Here is a 22,123-nt window from a genome sequence, read left to right as displayed (position 1 = left end):
TTGGCTTCCCTCCTAATCAACTCTGGCCAGCTCCTCCCTCATGTGGTTGCAGTTACCTTTACCCCATTGTAACACAGTAGTGTATGATTCAGTCGTCTTCCTGTCAAACTGCTGGTTGGATTTTATCATTTTATGGTCATTCTCCAACCACCACCTCCTCCTCCTCCTCCTCCTCCCCCGCCCCCACTCCCCAATCTGTGACTTCTACCACATAGAAGGGCAAGGGTAAGAGGTTCATGGGCATATTACCTCCAAGTTCCCCTTCAGACCATGCACATCATAAATGAAACTACATTATCACTTCTTCACTGATGCTGTGACAGAATGCTAGAACTCATATCAGCAGTGCGTTTATCCCTAGACCATGTGAATCATATGTTCAAGGTGAGAAGTAGCCTATTGAACTTGAAATGCCTGCTGCTTTCTGTAGGTGCTGCCAGATGAGCAGAATTCCATTCAAGCTCTTGATGTTTTAATTTCCAGTTTCCATCCACAGTATTGGCTTTCATCCAATGTTATTTCACCCCCTTTATTCATTGCTTTTGAAGTTGCTAATTTAAAGTTGTATATTTAAGAAATCGATTTGTAGATCATGCTGCATTTATTGATCATTACTGTCCAGGCATACTTCTGTTTCTAATCCCAGAATACAATGATACCTTTGGCAGATCAAAATGAAAACCTCCTTTGCAGAAACAAAGCGTTTATACATTAAATTTACACTTTTAAACTCATTTTAAACTACTTAGACATTATGTTGCTTACGTTTCATTAGAATAACTTTGTGCACATATCTTTCATTATGTATTAATCTATTAGCTCAGTTCAGACTAATCCCATGCTTTCTGCAAGCACATAGCTTACTTTTAGCCTTTAAACCTTAGATTCCAACTTTGGATGTGAGAGAGAGGAACCATTCTACAAGAGTCCATTAGGTAGTGGTAATTTCAATGACAGCTCTGTTTTGGTCTATAATCAAACCTCTTTTTCACTCCAACTTGCTTTCCATCATCATTCTTAATTATTACTAACATCTTTTAGTGGCCATTCTACTATGTCTTTGTGTTGGAAAACTGCAATTGAAAAATGTGTTTTTTTTCTAAGAATTGATCGGAAACTCATGTTTAAAAGTAAGCAATATTTTTATACTGCTTAGAACTAACTGTTTTTGGACAAATTAGCTAGATTGTGCTGATTATTGTGAAGGTCGAAACCAGTGTTTCATATTTTTCATGTATTTTGTAATGTAATGCATTTATTGTGCCATTCTTAACTGTTGTAATTTATTAATTCTTATGGTTTAGAACATTAACAGGGTGGTGTTTGTTGGAAACTTCCTAAGAATCAACACCTTGGCCATGAAATTACTGGCCTATGCATTGGACTACTGGTCAAAGGGACAACTGAAAGGGCTCTTCATGGAGCATGAAGTGAGTTTTTTTTGATAAGTTGTGGTTGTTTAGATTGTTCAAAGACTAATTTATTTTTATTAATGAGTGTTGCTGAACAAAAAGGCCTGAGATGTACGAGCATTTTTTTCCTTGAAGGGGTGATGAAGAAAGCATTTGATCCACTTGTTCTCACTGAACCAGTGCATTGAGTATAGGAGTTGGGCGGTCATGTTAGATTAGATTAGATTAGATTACTTACAGTGTGGAAACAGGCCCTTTGACGCAACAAGTCCACACCGACCCTCCGAACAGCAATCTATCCAGACCCATTCCTTACATTTACCCCCTCCCCTAACACTACGGGCAATTAGCATGGCCAATTCACCTAACCTGCACATTTTTGGATTGTGGGAAGAAACCGAGCACCCAGAGGAAACCCACGCAGACACTGAGAGAACGTGCAAATTCCACATAGACAGTTACCTGAAGCGGGAATTGAACCCTGGACTCTGGCGCTGTGAGGCAGCAGTGCTAACCACCATGTTGTGGTTGTACAACGTTTGTGAGAATACTTTTAGAATACGGTGTTCAGTTCTGGTTTCCCTGCTGTAGGAAAGATGTTAAAGTTGAAAGGGTGCAAGGAGTATTTGTAAGGATGTTGCCGGGATTGGAAAGTTTGAGTTATAGGGCAAGGCTGAATAGTCTGGGGATTTGTTTTTCCTGAAGTGTTGGAGGCTGAGGGGTGACCATATAGAGGCTTATGAAATTGAGGGGCATAAAATAGGTCGAGATCTTTTCCCCAGGGTAAGCAAGCCCAAAGCTACAGGGCATAGGTTTAAGGTGAGAGTGGAAAGATTTAAAAGGGACATGAGGCGCACCTTTTTCACACAGGGTGGATGTGGTGGAGGAAGCTACAATTACAACATTTAAAAGACATATAGATGACTACATGAATAGGAAGCATTTAGGGGAATATAAGCTAAATGCTGGCAAATGGGACTTGATCAATCTAGTATATCTGGACAGAGGGATAAGTTAGACCAAAGAAATATGATGTACTATATTACACAGTATAATTCTGTAAATAGCAACATCCTTAATGTTGTGCAAACTATCTGGTTCGATGGCTATTTTATTGCTGTAGCACCTAGTCTTTTCATTTTGTGTGAAGGCTATTGTCTTGTTTGGCTGAGATTAGTTCTAAATCCATTTAAAGCAAAAGGTCAAAAGAAAAACTGAAAATGCGAGAATACTTGGAACAAATGTAAAATGTGACCCTGATGTTTTTCCATTTTTATATCTCCTTATACCAGAAAGAACTTGATGGGTAAGGTTCTTGCATTTCTGTAGCTTGGCTTCATTGATAATGTGATAATATGTCAGGAAGTAATGGTTTAGAGCGAAATTACAGGTTTTAAATGTACTCTTGCATATTACATGGGAGATCCACAGTGCTGGAAGTGCTGTCTCTCAGATGAAAGATCTGTGGTTTAGTGTGAAGAGTGGAGATTTCCTTTGGCATCATTTTTCAACGATGTTTGAAGACACTGATTAGCTGGTTATTCCTTGCATTTGGTGTTTGGCAGCCCTTGCTGTGGCTAGTGCATGAAGGCATCAGAAAAAAAAAGTGCTACTTAAATTCAGCCTTCTTTAGGTAACCCTATATTCGCTTCATAATGTAGAAGCACCCATAGAACATAGAACATAGAAAAATACAGCGCAGTACAGGTCCCTCGATGTTGCGCCGACCGAAGCCTACCTAACCTACACTAGCCCAATAACCTCCATATGCTTATCCAATGCCCACTTGAATGACCATAAAGCGGGAGAGTCCACCACTGATACTGGCAGGGCATTCCATGAACTCACAACCCACTGAGTAAAGAATCTACCCCAAACATCTGTCCTATACCAACCCCCCCACCCTTAATTTAAAGCTGTGTCCCCTAGTAACAGCTGACTCCATACGCGGAAAAAGGTTCTCACTGTCAACCCTATCTAAACCCCTAATCATCTTGTACACCTCTATCAAATCTCCCCTAAACCTTCTTTTCTCCAACGAGAACAGCCCCGAGTGCCTCAGCCTTTCCTCATACGATCTTTCTACCATGCCAGGCAACATCCTGGTAAACCTCCTCTGCACCTGTTCCAATGCCTCCACATCCTTCCTATAGTATGGCGACCAAAACTGCACACAATACTCCAGATGAGGCCGCACCAGAGTCTTATACAACTGCAACATGACCTCAGGACTCCGGAACTCAATTCCTCTACCAATAAAGCCCAGTACACCATATGCCTTTTTCACAGCACTATTTACCTGGGTGGCAACTTTCAGAGATCTGTGTACATGGACACCAAGATCCCTCTGCTCATCCACACTACCAAGTAGCCTATCGTTAGCCCAGTAGTCCATCATCTTGTTACTCCTACCAAAGTGAATGACTTCACACTTAGCTACATTGAACTCCATTTGCCACCTTTTTGCCCAGCTCTGCAACTTGTCTATATCCCGCTGTAACCTGCCACATCCTTCTTCACTGTCCACCACTCCTCCGACTTTCGTATCATCCGCAAACTTGCTCACCCAGCCTTCAAGCCCCTCCTCCAGGTCATTTATAAAAATGACAAACACCAATGGTCCCAAAACAGATCCTTGTGGAACACCGCTAGTAACTGCACTCCATGATGAACCTATACCATCAACTACTACCCTCTGTCTCCTTCCAGCCAGCCAATTCCTAATCCAAACCTCTAATGCACCCTCAATGCCATACCTCCGTAATTTTTTCAGTAGCCTACCATGGGGTACCTTATCGAACGCCTTTCTAAAATCCATATACACCACATCTACTGCTTTACCCTCGTCCACTTCCTTGGTCACCTTCTCAAAGAACTCAATAAGGTTTGTGAGGCACGACCTGCCCTTCACAAAACCATGCTGACTATCCTTGATCACATTATTCTTGTCCAGATGTTCATAAATCCTATCCCTTACAATTCTCTCCAAGACTTTGCCCACAACAGAAGTGAGACTCACTGGCCTATAGTTACTCAGGCTGTCCCTATTCCCCTTCTTGAACAAGGGGACCACATTCGCTATCCTCCAGTCTTCTGGCACTATTCCTGTAGACAACGACGACATAAAAATCAAGGCCAATGGCTCCGCTATCTTCTCCCTAGCTTCACAGAGGATCCTAGGATAAATGCCATCATGCCTAGGGGACTTATCTATTTTCACCCTTTCCAGTATTCCCCGGACCTCTTCCCTACATATCTCAAAGCCATCCATTCTAATCACTTGTGACTCAATATTCACATCAGCAACAATGTCCTGTTCCTGAGTGAATACGACGAAAAGTATTGATTTAGTGTCTCTCCAATCTCCTCCGCCTCCACGCACAACTTCCCACTACTATCCTTGACTGGACCGATACCTACCCTAGTCATCCTTTTATTCCTGACATATCTATAGAAAGCCTTAGGGTTTTCCCTAATCCTACCAACTAAGGACTTTTCATGTCCCCTTCTCGCTGCTCTTAGCTCTCTCTTTAGATCCTTCCTGGCTACCTTATAACTCTCAATCGCCCCAACTGAACCTTCACGCCTCATCTTTACATAGGCCGCCCTCTTCCCTTTTACAAGGGATTCCAATTCCTTATTAAACCACGGCTCCCTCACAAGACCTTTTCCTCCCTGCCTGACTGGTACATACTTATCAAGTTCACCCAATAGCTGCTCCTTGAACAAGCTCCACATATCATTTGTATCCTTCCCTTGAAGCCTATTTTTCTAATCCACACATCCTAAGTCATGCCTCACCGCATCATAATTTCCCTGCCCCCAGCTATAACTCCTGCACTGCAGCGCACACTTATCCCTCTCCATCACTAGAGTAAAAGTCACCGAGTTGTGGTCACTGTCCCCGAAGTGCTCACCTGCTTCCAAGTCTAACACCTGGCCTGGTTCATTACCTAGAACCAAATCCAGTATGGCCTCACCTCTTGTTGGCCTGTCTACATATTGTGTCAGGAAACCCTCCTGCACACATTGGACAAACACCGACCCATCTAACGAACTCGAGCTATAGCTTTCCCAGTCAATATCTGGGAAGTTAAAGTCCCCCATAACAACCACCCTACTACTTTCACTCTTCTCCTGAATCATCCTTGCAATACTTTCCTCTACATCTCTCGGACTATTAGGAGGCCGGTAGAAAACTCCTAACAGGGTGACCTCACCTTTCCTATTTCTAACCTCAGCCCAAACTACCTCAGATGGCAAGTCTTCTTCCATCGTCTTTTCCACCGCTCTAATACTATCCTTGACAAGCAATGCCATGCCTCCCCCTCTTTTACCCCCACCTCTGACCCTACTAAAACATTTAAACCCTGGAACCTGCAATAGCCATTCCTGTCCCTGTTCTACCCACGTCTCTGTAATGGCCACAACATCGAAGTCCCAGGTACCAACCCACGCTGCAAGTTCACCTACCTTATTTCTTATACTTCTGGCATTGAAGTATACACATTTCAAGCCACCTTCCTGTTTACAGGCACCCTCCTTCGAGATCGATGCCTTGTTCCTAACCTCCCTACACTCAAGGTCCTGTACCCTAAAGCTACAGTCCAGGTTCCCATGCCCCTGCAGAGTTAGTTTAAACCCTCCCAAAGACTACTAGCAAACCTCCCCCCAAGGATACTGGTGCCCCTCAGGTTCAGGTGTAGACCATCCTGTTTATAGAGGTCCCACCTTCCCCAGAAAGAACCCCAGTTGTCCAGAAACCGGAATCCCTCCCTCCTGCATCATCCCTGTAGCCACGCATTTAACTGTTCTCTCTCCTTATTCCTCGACTCTCTATCACGTGGTACGGGTAACAAACCAGAGACAACAACTCTGTTCGTTCTAGCTCTGAGCTTCCAACCTAGCTCCCTGAATGCCTGCCTAACATCCTTACCCCCTTCCTACCTATGTCGTTGGTACCAACGTGGACCACAACCTGGGGCTGCTCCCCCTGCCCCTTAAGGACCCGGAAAACATGATCAGAGACATCATGTACCCTTGCACCTGGGAGGCAACATACCAAACGTGAGTCTCTGTTGCCCCCGCAAAACCGCCTATCTGTGCCCCTCACTATTGAGTCCCCAATAACTATCGTTCTACCTTTCTCCGCCCTTCCCTTCTGAGCAACGGGGACAGGCTCCGTGCCAGAGGCCTGAACCTCGTTGCTTACCCCTGGTAAGTCGTCCCCCCCACAAGTATCCAAAACGGTATAGTTGTTATTGAGGGGAACGACCGCAGGGGGTCCCTGCACTGGCTGCTTCCTCCCAGTCCCCCTCACTGTCACCCATCTGTCTATAACTTTCGGAGTAACTACTTCCCTAAAGCTCTGATCTATGACCACCTCTGCCTCCCGAATGATCCGTAGTTCATCCAACTCCAGCTCCAGTTCCCTAACACGGTCTTGGAGGAGCTGGAGATGGGTGCACTTCCCGCAAGTGTAATCAGCAGGGACGCTAATGGCTTCCCTCACCTCAAACATCTTGCAAGAGGAACATTGCACTGCCTTCGCTGCCATCCCTCTAAAAGGTAAACTTTAAAAAGAAAACTGGATCTAAAGAAACAAACAAGCAAAATGCAGCACTTACCTGCTTACCACAACGGGTCTTATTATTAGGTTAGAGGAGGAGGGCGGGTGGGAGGCTCTACCCCTGCAATCATGCCATACAAGTGATATTTCTAATGCAAAGTTGTTAGCCTGTTTGCAAAAGTTGCAACTTGAAAATCCAGATGAAGAAGTTGGAACATCATGGGCTACTTTACATTGATCTCATTGGTTGATCTTCAGTGAAGATGTTAATCACATATTGCTGAGGCCTGTTTAAGCATCTTTTCATTTTGTTTACATTTGTAGCTCTCAAGATATTTGGCACAAATTCTGTTTCAAGGTTCCTGGTCTTGTTAGTGTTTGACATCTTACCATCAAGTAGTTAATAACACATCATGCTGCTTTGAACTTAATGACAGTGCTGAAGCAGACGAAGGCTTGTCTCTGTCTGGTACTTGCAGCCTAAAGTTTTTGTGAATACAGCCTTTGACACTGTCCAAATTTGGAACAGCTCATTTATTTAGATTACTTTGTGCTGTTTAATTGTGTAGAATTGCCCAAAACTTTAAAAATTGGGTGTAATTTTGATGTAAACTTGCCCAGTTTTCTAGTCACGAGGGAATACATTTGCAATAAATGTAGATATGTATTTTCAAGCTTTTTATTTCTGTTACATAATGTTTCATAAGAACGAGGAGCAGGAGTAGGTAATTCAGCCCTTCAAGCCTTCTCTGCTATTTGATATGATCATAGCTGACCTCCTCATCCTCAGCACCACTTTACTGCAGGCTGTCAAGCCAGTACTAATGAAAATATCTGCCTCTCCTCAAATTTTATTCAATTTCCACATCCACTACATTGGGGTAGTGAATTCCACAGATTCATGACATTCAGTGATTTGAAACAGTTGCTTCTCTTGGAACATGTTTTATTTGAATGGTGAGCGCACTATGTACATTTTGTGAACTGTAATCTGAAAAATGTATGGGTGTCCTTGTTTGTGAACTGCAAAGTTAACGTGCAGGAGCAGCGCAAAGCTGGAAAGGCAAACAAATTGTTCTCTTTATTGTAAGGAGGATATAACATAAACATAGGAAAGTCATGGTATAGCTGTACAGGACATTGGAATTATACTTGCAGTTTTGTTTTGTTTTCCTTGAGCGATATACTTGCATTAGAATCAGTCGTGAGAACATTTGCTGAACTGACTGTAGGATTAAAGGGTCTTTTGAGGAAAGGTTGCATAAATTAGGCCAATGTTCTTTGGATTTCAAAAGAATGAGAGGTAATCTTATTGAAACACATGATCCCAAGGGAATTTGATCGCATAGCTAGGTTTTTTACCTGACTGAAGATCTAGAATTGGGGACTGTGGGAGATACAATTTTAAAAATTAGCCATCTCATTTAAGACATATAGGAGGAATTTTTAATGAGGGTCTCTAGGCTTTGGAATTCTCTTAGAGTGCATGGAGTCAGGCTCATGGAATGTATACAAGACTGAGTTAAATGTTTGATTCTCGAGCATACAACTTGAGGGTGGGCAGTAAAATGGAGTTTGGGCCACAATCAGATCAGCCATAATCAGCCCACTGATTTGGCTCAGTGGGCCAAATGACCAATATTCAACACATTTTAAAAAGTTCATATGGTACCATGATTACTAATTAACTTCAGCATTGTCAAATGCCCTGTGGCTTCAAAATAGCACAACCTTGTATGCTATTCTGCATTAATCCAATTTTGTTTTTAAGTATAGCTTGTTTTGTTGACATTAGCTCTCAGTGTACGTCTTTTTTAAATCAGCATATTCAATGATTTTTGTAATGTCTCTGTTTTGGAGTGGAGGGCAAAATGTCCTTTCTTTTAGTTTGAGTTGAAAATATGTTTTGCTTCTTTGATTTGTTTCAGGGTTATTTTGGAGCAGTGGGTGCCTTGTTGGAGCTTGTCAACTCTGTTTGAACCTTCAAAAGAGAAATATTCTCGTGCCTTACATTAATTTGGTTGTGTGGCTCATACAACATGGTTTCAGATTGAAGAGAAACCACAAAAGAAAAGATTTTAGAGTTGTATTGTAATTTGATCCCTCCGCAATCTCTTGTTTTAAGGGAGGAATGGGAGGTAAGGGCTGATAGATGAGTATGTTTTATAAGAAATAGTCTGTAAACAATTGCACTTCTCTGCCTTTATTTATTCCCAAAAGCTTTTCTAACTCAACATTGTGTATGTCTTAATATTTGTTTTCTTTTGATGTTTTTGTGTAAGAATTATTTTTCTGAACTTTAAAAATAGCTATTTCTTAAACATTATATTGCAAGCATATGTGTTTGTGTGAAAGGAAGTCCTAGTACGATTAAAATAATTTTAAAATTCAAGTAAGTCTTGTGGAGCGGGAGCAATGCCATTTTAGTCCTTAATCCAGTAACTGATAATTAAGAATTTTGCAGTATTTCTTCTAAATTTGAAATTTTAATGAATCTGTGTAATTTATGAAGAATGTAAACTGGAAATCTATTTTTGTAGATGTACGAAAAATAAGCTCATCTACCTGTAATTTTTATCATGCTTCCGTTCATTAATATTTCCAGTTTTCTTGCCTCCTGATCCGAAGTTTCTCTGCCATCACTTGGTACTTTTCTTGTCCCCCACTAGATACAGTAAAATCTTGACATTAATGGTATGAGTATGTAGGACCCACTTTACTGGATGATGAGGTCTAAACCTCCATGTCGAGAAACAAGGCTTCATCAAGTTGAACTGCACTGTGCTGCCATGCTACTGTGCTTCATTTATCCTTTTTTTTTCTATGAAAAAGAATTGACCAGTAACTTTGAGTTACTGCTGTTTGGATATGCAATATGGGCACAAGTTATTTAGCTTTCTTGTGTTAACATCATTTGTATATAGAAAGTGTGGAACATATTACAGGTTCTACTTTGTATAAGTGGTAGAGGCAATCTCAAATTCACATGTCAAGACTATAACAGTAACACATCTGAGAAACACTGTAAACTGTTTGAGCTCTGTGTTCATAGTTTATGACAATGTGATCTCTGTTGTTACTATACTGTAGTTGCAGATGTATCTTTATTCAAATTTGCTTATTTTGAAAAAAATATTATTTAACAAATCCGATGTTTAAAGCATGTGTTGAAATGATGCTGTGTATTCTACAACATCTTTTATTTATTTGTACTGCACATGTAAAAATAAATATATTTTACACAGAAGCTACTGAATACAGTGAACTTTTTTAAACTTTGAGAGTGGCAACTTTTACACCTCTGGTGAATTGCTAATGTGGTGTTTGTCTATCAGAAGTGGGAGTTGGTTAAGGGTCTATGAATGAATCCACTGAGTATGCAGGGAAATAGCAGTCTTTGCTGCTGTAAATTTTCATAAAACCATAAGAACTAGGAACAGGAGTCAGTCATCCAGCTCCTTGATCCTGCTCCACCGTTCTGTAGGACCATAGCTAATCAGGTACTCCTCACGTTCACATTCCTGCTCTTTGCCCATAATGGTCATTGCAAATACCGATAAGAATCTGTCTGTCCCAATCTTAAATATATAGAAGGGCGATGCTTCCACAGTAGTTCCAGGTGCTCAACCTTCCAATAACATTTCTCCTCATTTCAGACTTCAAACACAGTCTCAGAATAAAGTCTGTCCTATGAGGTGAAACATTCTCTCAGCATTTACCCTGAGAAGTCCTTTAAGACTCCTATATATTTTAATGAGATCACCTCTGATTCTTATAAACTCCAGTGAGGAAAGTTCCAACCTGTTTAGGCTTTGCTTATAAGATAGTCTCTCCTTACCAGGGATTATCCTAGTGAACCTTCACTAAACTTGCTCCAATGAAATGATATTTCATCTGATCCTTTCTCAATAAAAGGATCAAAACAACTCTCAATACTCAAGATGTGGTCAAATCAGCACCTTGTACAGTTGCAGTTATTTATGCTATGTGTGGCCAGCTCATATATTTGCACCAGTTTGAACCAGTATCAAGCTGAATAATCTTAATAAATTCAGTTTAGAACAATCTCTCTTCATTTACTGGCATATAATTGTCTACCAAATTGCCAGTCTGCTCACTGATGAGCAAGTGGTTACATAGGATTTTTAAAAAATTCATGCACAGAATAAGGGTTTCACTGGCTAGGCCAGCATTTATTGCCCAAACTAGACGGCAGTTGAGAGTCAACCACACTGGCCACAGATGAGCCAGCCCAGGTAAGGATGGCAGTTTCCTTTCCAAAGTGAACCAGATGGGTTTTTCCCCAACAATTGACAGTGCATTCACGGTCATAATTCTTATTGAATTCCAATTCCACCGTCTGCTGTGGCAGGATTTGAAGCCGGGTTCCAGGGAATTACCCAGGTTGCTGGATTAATTGTGTAGTGATAATACCAGTAGGTCATCAACTCTGCTAGAGATGACCTTCCATAGGTATGCATAATTAGATTGTAAACCTCACTATTGCATAATTGAGGGTGTTTAAACCACACAACGTTCTCCAAGTATGAATGGGGATAGTAGAAGAATGCCAGCCACTTTAGATCTGATGATTGATTTAATACTTAATACCAAAAGTGGACGTTTTTCATTTTGAGTCTCGACATACAACTTTCCTGAGCACTATAATGATTTAGTGAAATTTCACTTGGAAGCTATAGACTTTCCATATTCGTATGGTTACTATGTTGGTAGAAGGCAATGTTCAATTAAAAAAACATTAATTTTAGTGCAGGAAGAAACTTGTTTGGGACTTATTTTTTTGCCTATGGATTTCTGCAGACACTAGAATGGAGAGTTTGTATCTTTTCATCATGAAGTACTTTTTTGACAACCATGGTGGGATTGCATACATTCTCGCTTTACTCCATTCGCGATCTAATGATCTGCAAAATGACTGCACTGCGTATTGACCACCATAAGCACTTGAACCACTCAGTGTGTACTCCGCAAAGTTTCTGATGGGACAGAAAATAATATATAATTTCTCTGAAAGTCATAGCACGACTAAAATGACAGTGTATGAGCAGAGCCATTTTACATGTCAAGAGTCTAGGATCTTTAAAATGAGGAATATTGGATCATACTGATTTTGAAACAGATGTTAGAAGAAAGGAATGAGGCAAATTTTAGATCATGGCAAGAATGACATTGTTACTTTGTACTTAGATGATGTGTTAATGGTGTCATAGCTTTGAGGGTGTCATATAATTAAGAGTTGGCAGATGGGTAAATGGATTGGAGTTCCATACAGAGTGTTGGAGGCAGAATCCCTGGATACCTTTTTAATTGAACTGATTACAGGACTGGAGAGCTGGAATGTTACTGTATTAATAATGTTCCTGTGAAGCACATTAGAAAACTGATAAAGCTAAGTTGTAATATGTGTGAATGGTCTTCCTCGTCTATAGCAAATTGTTCACTGTATTGTCACTAATGACAATCGTTGACGAATCATGACACTAGTAATAAATCTCCATCTTTTCAAGTCAGCCAAAACCTATTATGATCAAAGGTTAAGCAGTTAAAGTGAGCATGATGTAATATGCCAAGTGTACTCATTTGTTCAAAATGAATACTAATATCAGCATAAGCAAATTGTTGACATGAAGAGTTTCATTACTTACTTGAAAGTAAAATGGCTACATAGTTATTTTATGGCTTATTGTGTGGGAATTTACTATTCGCTTTGCAAATATATTTTGAATGTCATTAAAAGGAAACTTCAGTGAAAAATTTCAACAGGCACAAGTCTTCATAATTTCATTGGAAGAAAATGACATACCACATATCTTTTTCTTTAAAGGGGTGTGAAGATGTTTTTTAAGTAATATTTCAGTGCTGCAATTTGTATTTTTGCTGTTCAGAAAAATGTATGTAGTCAATTCACTAAGGCATGTGGAACAATAATAGGGTAAATATATTAGGAAATTGCAGCCACTCCAATCTGAAGTGGGAGAATCATAGCGCGTTTACAGGGGGCAGTCTTTTTGAAATGTATACACAAGAGCTTCTTATATCAACACATAGATGATCTTACAAAGCACAGTTCAGTGCTGGACCTAATTCTGAAGCCAGGTAGGTGTTTGAAATGAGAATTGGAGAACAGTTTAATGAAAGCAATGTTATAGACCAGGCCAGACCCCCCCTCCCCCCCCCAAAGCATTTCAGGAAAGTAGCCTGGACCCTAACATTGCTAGTTATTCTAAGCAGGTGTACAGTAGATATTCCAGGAGCGATGCAGCTGGCCAAACCACTTAGTTTTAAACAAAACAATTTATGTTGCAATTGGTAATCTTGTAAATAAATAAGAGAACAGAAGACCAAATAACTTAACCTACCCAAAAAACCCATCAGATTATCCCAACTTCATGATGCTGTTCCAAATACTTGCAACAGTCCCTGTAAACACCCCTTGGCACAAAAGGCAAAATCAAACACAGGAGTCTTACAGAAGAGAGAGAGATAGCAGCATGGTGCACCCTCTTCCATGTAGCTGTTTCTTGGATCAGCAGCTTCAGACTGAACTGACTGCTTTCAATGAACAGCCAGATTGCTAAAACCAAACTAGAGAGAAGCTGACAAGTTGGCCAAACATACAGACGTCTGCCATATGCATTTCAGTGCAGAGAAATGTGACGTGCATTTTGGTGGAAGAAATGTAGAGAGACAATGCTGGTTCGATGGTGCAAATTTGAGGCGAGTACAGGAGCAGAGAGAGACCTTGGGATTCAAGTGCCTAATTCACCGAAAGTGGCCAGGCAAGTTGAAACAGTTGTTAAGTGCTTTATGGCATCCTTGGATTTATAAATAGAGGCATAGAATATAAAAGCAAGAAAGTGATGCTACAACTCCACAAATTATTGGTCATTTGGAGTGGTGTGTTCAGTTCTGGGCACCTTTATTTAAGGGAGGATGTTAAAGCCCTGGAGAGAGTTCAAAGGAGACTTACAAGAATGATGCCATAAATTAGATATTTTATATACAAGGAATGTTTAGAGAAATAGGGTTTATTCTTTTTGGAACATGGAAGATCAAGTGGCAACTTTATTGAGATATTCGAAATTATGAACAATTTTGACAGTTTAAGGAAGAATATTCTGTTTCCACAGTTAGTGTGTCAGTAACTAGGGGTCATGATTTCAAGATTGTGAGCGAGAGAGCTAGGAGTGCAATGAGGACAATCTTCTTTCCACAGAGAGTTGTTCGGATTTGGAATGAACTGCCTGAGAGAGTGGTGGAGATGGATTCCATAGGAGATTTCAAAGGAAAGCTGGATATATACCTGAAAGTGAGGAATTTCGAGGGCTACAGAGGTAGGACTGGAGAATGGGACAAGCTGGAGGCCAGTGCAGACTTGATGGGTCAAATGGCCTTTTTATACTTTGATTCTATGATTTTATTGTTACAATTTGAAACAAGTGTGGTTAGTAGCAAATATAGGGGATACTTTTGGACTTTATTAGAGGAAAGTTCAGATTGTCTAGGAATCAGAATCATTTGAGGACTCAACAGTGCGTGCTGAAACAGAACTGATGACAGCAGAGTTCCACTGCTGAATATGGATTCCCGAGAGCTGCAATTAGCCAGATACACAGATATGTGCCTAACGAGGCAACACTGTCAGTCAGCCTCCATGGTAGGCAGGGGGAAGAAAAGAAATGATTTGATTATTTATATTTCTGTAATGTTTTGCATGACTTTGAATCCAGTGAACCACACTGGAAGTTAGTCACTTTTAAAATGTAGGAACCACAATAGTCAATTAGTGCCCAGTAAGGGTCCATAAACACGCAATTTGATAGTTAACAGCCATTCATTTTTCTGATTTGATTTGGGATATAAATGTTGGCCAGGAAAACAAGGAGACCTTTCCTGCTATTCTTCCCAAATAATGCACAGGATCATTCACGTCAGCGTTAGAGGGCTGACACCAAAAGGAATATTCATTCTTTTGTGATTGAAGCTGCTGCAGTTTTATTGACTCAAAAAGCTTGGCACAGCTTTAACTGACAGTGGCCTTAAGTAGTCCTGGAAACAGCCTTACCTCCCCCAGCCTTGGTCCATGAGATCTGCAAACAGCATAAAACCAAGCACAGGAAGTTAATAGCAGCACAAAAAAAGTTGCTGAACAAACTCAGCAGTTCTGGCAGCATCTGTTGTTAAGAACCAGGCTAAATCCCCTCAAAACATTTCAAGAAAGTAGCCTGGAACCTAACTTTATTTGTGGTTTTAAGCCAGTGTAGAGTGGATATTCCAGGAGGGATGCAGTTAGCCAAACCTCTTAGTTTTAAACAAAATTGGATTTATTTACAAGATTACCAAATGAAACACAAGCAAAAGAGAACAGAATATAGAATAATTTAACCAATCCAAAAACCCAAACAGGTTATCCCAACTTAATGATGCTGTTCTAAGTAATTGCAACAATCTCCATAAACACCTCTTAGCATAATATGTAAAATCAAACACATGGTCTTACAGAAGACAGACAGACAGAGAGAGAGAACACTCTCTTCCATGCAGCTGTTTCTTGGATCAGCACTGACTGCTTTCAGTGAAAGCCAGACTACTAAAAGTGTTTTTTTTTTAAAACTTGAAAGCCTTTTCCAGAGACAGTATCTGTTAGCTATAATCAAACTGGTGCTAAAACCCTTCACCTAGACTGTTCAAAATTGCTGTTTTTACGACTTCACTGAAAACAAAGCCAAAGACACCACAACCTTGGTAAAGGAGCATCATCATCCCATCTCCCCACCATTGAAAAAAGAACCATTAATATCCAAAGATGGCTTCATTTTAAAACCCCTTAATCTTAAATTGTTAGTACACTACAACACCCATATACATTACATTGACAATAATCATGCAAACATGCACAGCTACGTTTTGTTTCCCTCTGTTTTACTCCTGCCACCGAATGCCTCCATTTCTCATTCAAGCCTCGACAATGCGCTTTTTCTCATTGTGCTACATGCACAATTTTCAAATTGAATGGCTGTAACAACAAACTCCATCTGAACAGTCTGGCATTTTCATTCCTAACTTTCTCCACAAATTTCAGTAGGTTATGATCAGTGTACGTGGTTGTGTCGGATACATTATTGTAACATAAACATTAAAATGTTGTAATGCCAACACCAAGCTCAAAGTCTTCTTCTCAACTGTCGAACATTTCTGTTGATAAATGTTCAATTTCCTGGAGAAATACCCAATAGGTCTTTCAATCTTCTTGTCGTCTTCCTGTAAGAGCGCAGCACGGACATCCACATCATTTGCATCAATAGGCACCTTGTATGGTTTTGTATAATTAAGTGTGGCTAATACTCGGGCAATGGTTTACACAGCTTTCAGGCTATCAAATGCCATTTGACAGTGTGCTGTCCAGTGAAGCTTATTGACTTTCTTTAGCAATTCAATTATTGGATATGGACAAATGGCTCCATGGAATGATAAATGTTGCAAATATTCCTTCCATGTGTGACTAAAAGTCACCAGGTCATCAATATATATGACACAATTGGGTAATCTGGAAATGACCTTATTTATTACTCTCTGAAATATGCCTGGTGCGTCTTGTTTTGTAAAACCATGAGGGACATGGATGGGATAAATAGACAAAGTATTTTCCCTGTGGTGAGGGAGACCAGAATTAGAGGACATAGGTTTATGGTGAGAGGGGAAAGATATAAAAGGGACCTAAGGGGAATCATTTTTACTCAGAGGGTGGTATGGGTATGGAATGAGCTGCCAGAGAAAGTGGTGGACATTGGTGCAATTGCAACATTTAAAAGGCATCTGGGTGGGTATATGAGTAGGAAGGGTTTGGAGGGATATGGGCCGGGTGCTGGCAGGTGGGACGAGATTTGGTTTGAGATATTTGGTCGGCATGGACAAGTTGGACTGAAGAGTCTGTTTCCGTGCTGTACATCTCTATGACTGTATGACTCTAAATGGCATGACTTTAAACAATAGATTCCATTCGGCGTTACGTTGCCTTTGCTCTTTTGGACAAAGATATCTGCCAGTATCCTCTGAGCAAGCCCAACTTAGAATTATAAGTTGCTTGTTCCACTTTTTCAACACAGTCTGCCAAATATGGAATCGGATATACATCAGCCTTTGTAACTGCATTGACTTTGCGATAGTCCACACGTAGCCATTGGGTACCATCTAGTTTTGGCCCCATTATTATGGGTGAGCTCCAGTCACTGTAACTCACTTCAATTATGCTGTCTTGGAGCATGCGTTCAATCTCCTTTTAAACCTGTAACGACCTTCGAGGGTTATGCCTATAAGGATGTTGCTTAATTAGAACAGCATCTCCTATATCTACATGATGCAGAATTAGGTTAGTAATTCCTAACTTATTTCACATATCTCCTCATGCAATTGCAATAAGTCTTTTAGGTCATTTCAATTTTCCTCTGGAAGTTAACTCAATAATTTATCCCAATTTTTGAAACTTCCTCATTGTCCAATTTAATTTGAGGAATATCCAATTTAGAATCTTCTGAACTCAGTTCTTCACTCTGTGTTACAACCAATCTCCTTTGGCTTTTCTTCCCTGTCAAAATACCTTTTGTGTATAATCACATGACACACTCTGTGAGATGTTTTTATGTCTGGAGTTTTTATCAAATAGTTCACCTCACTCAATTTCCTTTCAACATGATATGGTCCACTAAACCGTGCTTTTAAAGGTTCACCTATCACTTGAAGTAACACTAACACTATGTCTCCGATTGCAAAATTGCGAGGTTTTGATTTCTTGTCTGCTTCCTGTTTCATTGTATGCTGCGATACTTTTAAATACTGTCTAGCCAACTCCCCCACTCTATTTAATCATTCCCCAAAATTTGACACGTAGTCCAACTAAATGGTCTCTGAATTCTGACTTACCAATTTCTCAATTTTGGCGGTCCTCCCACTTATTGCCCAAAGACTAACTCAAATGGACTGAATTTAGTCAATTAATTCAATGCATCTCTGAACACAAGAAGTACAAACGGAATTCCCTTATCCCTATCATCTGTATAGAAGCCCTCAACATGGTCTTTAACGTCTGATGCCAGCTTTCTGAAACTCCCTGCAACTCTGGATTGTGCACAGTGGATTTGAATTGTTTTATTCCTAACCTTTCCAAAACCTCCTTGAATAATTTTGGTGTGAAGTTTGACCCTCGATTTGATTGTGGGTAGTCTGTTTCTGTGCTGTACATCTCTATGATTCTATTACTTTATCTAGTGAAACATTTGTCGAATTCCTGTACAATCCTTATAGCTGTGATACTGCATAATGGAGTGGCCTTTGGAAATCTAGTGAACACATCCATTATTGTTAATAAATACTGATTCCCACTTTCTGTTTGAGGTAGGAGTCCTATGCAATCAATTAAGACTCTTGTAAAAGGTTCCTCAAATGCAGGAATAGGTATGAAAGGTATGTATTTTATTACTGCCTGTGGTTTTCCAATTACCTCATATGTATGGCATGTCTGACAAAATTCAACTACATCCTTGTGCAGTCCAGGCCAGTAAAAATGTTTTTGTATTTTAGCTTGAGTTTTTCGCACTCCTTAATGACCTCCTACAGATGGTTCATGTGCTACTCTCAACACCTCCTTTCTATACCACTTGATGAACTTCTGTCCATTTCTCATCTGCCTGTATGTCTGATGGTCTCCATTACTCCATTAAGACATTATTTTAAGACATTAATCACATTCAGGGATAGATTCAGATTCTTTTTCTGTGTGTGCCTTTTGATACAATTGCCTTGAATTTTCATCTTTCTGCGGTAACTCTGTTAATTTATCTGAGCTAAAAATATCTGCTTTGTCATCTATCTGCTCCTCCTTTGTGTCAACCATTTGGTCAAACAGGGTCTCTGCTAATTCCATTTCATCTTTCTTATCTGTACTCTTTGATCTCCCCTGTTTCAACTGATGACTTTGTGATCTCACTGCCACATAGTCAGGAATATTCCCAGGATATGTGACCTGCAATAATTCAGTTGCCTGAGTTTCCACTGGCTTTTCAACCACAGTCGGCAGCATTCCTATCCATGAACCAACTATATCATTAGCAAGATCAAATTGTATTCCTGGAGTTAAGAGTTTGTCTAGTACTCCTACCATGACTTCTCCAGTCTTCACTGGACACTCTAACCTCACTTCATATAATTGAGTGCTTTTTGCCTGACCATGAATTCCCGTTACTAGTACCCATTCTGGCAACAGTCCTTCAGAGGCAAATATCTCCTCATCTTCCAACATCACAGATTGAGAGGATCCTGTATCTCTTAATATTGGAACCTCTTTACCTGCTGCTCCTCATCTTCGAGTAAACTTTACATTCACAGGTATATGGTTTAAGAAGATCTGGCACTTCCTCCTTAACCAACCTCCAGCTAGGTTGTACATTCTGGTGCAGCTTTTAGCCTCCTTTTTACCTTGTGGTAAGTTCTCCTTTTGATCTTCACCAAAATCTACCTTTCCCTTTCCACATGAGGATTTCTCTTTTCCCCAGTTTCTATCTCTCATGGATTGAAATTGATTTTGGAAGCCAAACTTTGATTTATGGACCAATTCATAATCATCAGCCATTTCAACAGCTAATCTTGCTGTTTTAACTGTCTGCTTTCCCACATGAATTCTCAATACCTCAGGAAGTGCTGTCTCGGTGCCAGTTTCTGAAATTCAAACTCCCTTTTTCTTCCTTTCCTCTCCCTTCTCTCTCTTTTGTCTGCTTTAAACCAAAATTCAAACTGTTTTGTTTCTGTTGCTCTTTCCATGTCTTTTGCCTCTAACTCAAATCGCTTCATTTCTGTTGAATTTTAGCCATCTCCAAAGATTTTGATGGAGTTTCCAGCAAATCTAAATGCTGAGCTATTGCTGTAATTATCGCTCCTTTCCTCACAGATTATCTCTCCTTTCCTCCAGCTAATTCCAGCAGCTTGGCCTTAATCACCTTTTACAAAACCAACAAAGTCACTTCTTCCACCCCTAGAAAACTTAGTGACTGAAAGAGCCATTGCTATCCCAAGCACTGTTTACACTAACCAAATTCAACACCCAGAGCAAAAACACCAACATCGCAGCCTTTGAGTCCAACAACCCTAATCCCAATTTGGAACTATAGAACAAATCCTGAACGAGCCCCCAAACTGTTATGGACCAGGCCAAACCCCCTCAAAACATTTCAAGAAAGTAGCTTGGATCCTAACTTTGCTAGTTGTTTTAAGTTGATGTGAAGTGGATTTTCCAGGAGTGATGTAACTGGTTAAACCTCTTAGTTTTAAACTAAACTGCATTTTTTTTTCTGCAAGATTACCAAATGAAACACAGGCAAAAGAGAACAGAACATTGAATAACTAAACCTATCCGAAAACTCAACAGATTATTCCCACTTCATGATGCTGTTCCAAATATTTGCAACAATCCCCATAGACACCCCTTGGCACAAAAGGTAAAATCAAACACAGGATCTTACAGGAGACACAGAGAGATGGCAGCATGGAACAACCCTGTTCCATGTAGCTGTTTCTTGAACTAGCAACCTGAAAACTGACCGACTGCTTTCAATGAACAGCCAGACTGCTATAACCAACCAAACAAGACCAAACCAGGGAAAAGCTGAGCTGGGAGATCTGACCACTCTCCTTTCATTGTAGGAGTGTTTGTTTTTAAACTTGAAAGCCTTTTGCCGTATCTGTTAGCTATAATCAAACAGGCCCTAAAATCCTTCACCTAGACTTTTTGGAATCGTTGCTTTTGTGATCCTGTTGGGGAAAAAAAAAGCCAAAGGCAGCATAATCTTGTTAAAGGAGCAGCATCGTCACTCTGTGGAGAGAAAGCAGAGTTAACATTTCGAGGTCAGTGGCCCTTCTTTGGAACCAAGAGGAACTGATGTTCTCTTTTGTGCCTCTTCTTGTCCCACCTCTGAATGTGAGTGGGAATAAGTGATCCACACACGTTATTTACATGCTTGAGTGGACCTCTGGCTAAAGTGCATGACATGCTCATGCGGTGAATTTAAAAGCCAGTTGCCCTGTAGGAAAATCAGTTGATCAAATTGTCGGCAAAGGAGACCACCTGTCAGTCCAGAAAAAAAAAAGTGGCTGCGGGCAGTGATCCAGCAGTTCCATATGTTCTTAATTTTCAGATTATTAGCATAGTTATACAGCATTTTCAATTCTGCAGAGCTTTGGGAAGTCTCAGTAACGTACACCAACAGCAACTTGGAGATTGATGAAACAAGGAAACTTTTAAATTCTCAGTGGAAGGAACAACTTTGTGGTTGTGGAGGTTGACGTGGAATGCAAATTTCCTTTTCAACTTCCTATGTACTCATTTGAATTATAAGTTTACAGTAAAGACTGCACATACATTTGGTTACTTTGAATGTCTTAGAACTGTTTATACAAGTTGAGCGTTTTGTGCTCTGTTGTTTCTTTGACCTCTTCCTAATTTCCTTCAAAGCAGATGGTAGAACATTAGGCGGCCGAGGTCAGAGGCACATGTAATTGTTTTTTTTAGGCTGGATCTAAAAATAACACAGTAGCTTTATTTTTAAAATATTCAAGTCTGAGGTAGAATATAAGAGAAATACTTGTAAACATTTCTCAAAGTTTCCTGTCAACTTTTTCCTGTCAATTTTAATAGGGACAGCTATTTTAATGAAATCTCAGTTCTAGAATTCCTTTTAAAGGACCCAAGGAGCTTGACTAACTCTTTTGCATGACTCATTTACTTTAACCTCATATTACTGCAGGGTTTGCACATTCAACTATTGCGTTGGCAATTGGACATGTGCTATTTTATTCCCATCACCTCAGGTTACGAGAAGGTACACACTGCCACTAGATGTCAGAGTATAAACAGGTCAAAACCAGAAACCCTCAATCTCTTTGTGATCTATTCATTAAAGGTTATTAATTGAAAGGTGCCAGATGCAACAAAAATGCTTATGGCTTTATGCATCCATGTACTTTCAAGTTAAAACCCAAGTTACAAGTAATCTAGAGTTGATTTGTCTGTGGACTAGATTACATATTGCAAAGATTGCAAACAGAATGATTTGGAGATGCTGGTGTTGGACTG

The 22,123-nt window shown here is 40.1% G+C and overlaps 1 protein-coding gene across 1 annotated transcript in view; it reads left to right on the top strand.

Annotated features, from left to right (window-relative positions):
- The window catches only part of LOC132817858 (pantothenate kinase 3-like), a 35,830-nt gene extending 25,602 nt beyond the window's left edge, over positions 1-10,228 (top strand). The window contains exons 6-7 of the mRNA XM_060828375.1: positions 1,305-1,430; positions 8,910-10,228. Coding sequence (XP_060684358.1) covers positions 1,305-1,430; positions 8,910-8,960 — 177 coding nt within the window. The 3' untranslated portion in view covers positions 8,961-10,228. The remainder of the gene's footprint in view (positions 1-1,304; positions 1,431-8,909) is intronic.
- Positions 10,229-22,123: the final 11,895 nt, after the last annotated feature.

The sequence above is a fragment of the Hemiscyllium ocellatum genome, chromosome 1, assembly GCF_020745735.1.
Source record: "Hemiscyllium ocellatum isolate sHemOce1 chromosome 1, sHemOce1.pat.X.cur, whole genome shotgun sequence".
In the NCBI taxonomy this organism is placed as follows: Eukaryota; Metazoa; Chordata; class Chondrichthyes; order Orectolobiformes; family Hemiscylliidae; genus Hemiscyllium; species Hemiscyllium ocellatum.
The sequence above is the reverse complement of the archived record's forward strand: the minus strand, read 5'-3'. Positions and strand labels throughout refer to the sequence as shown.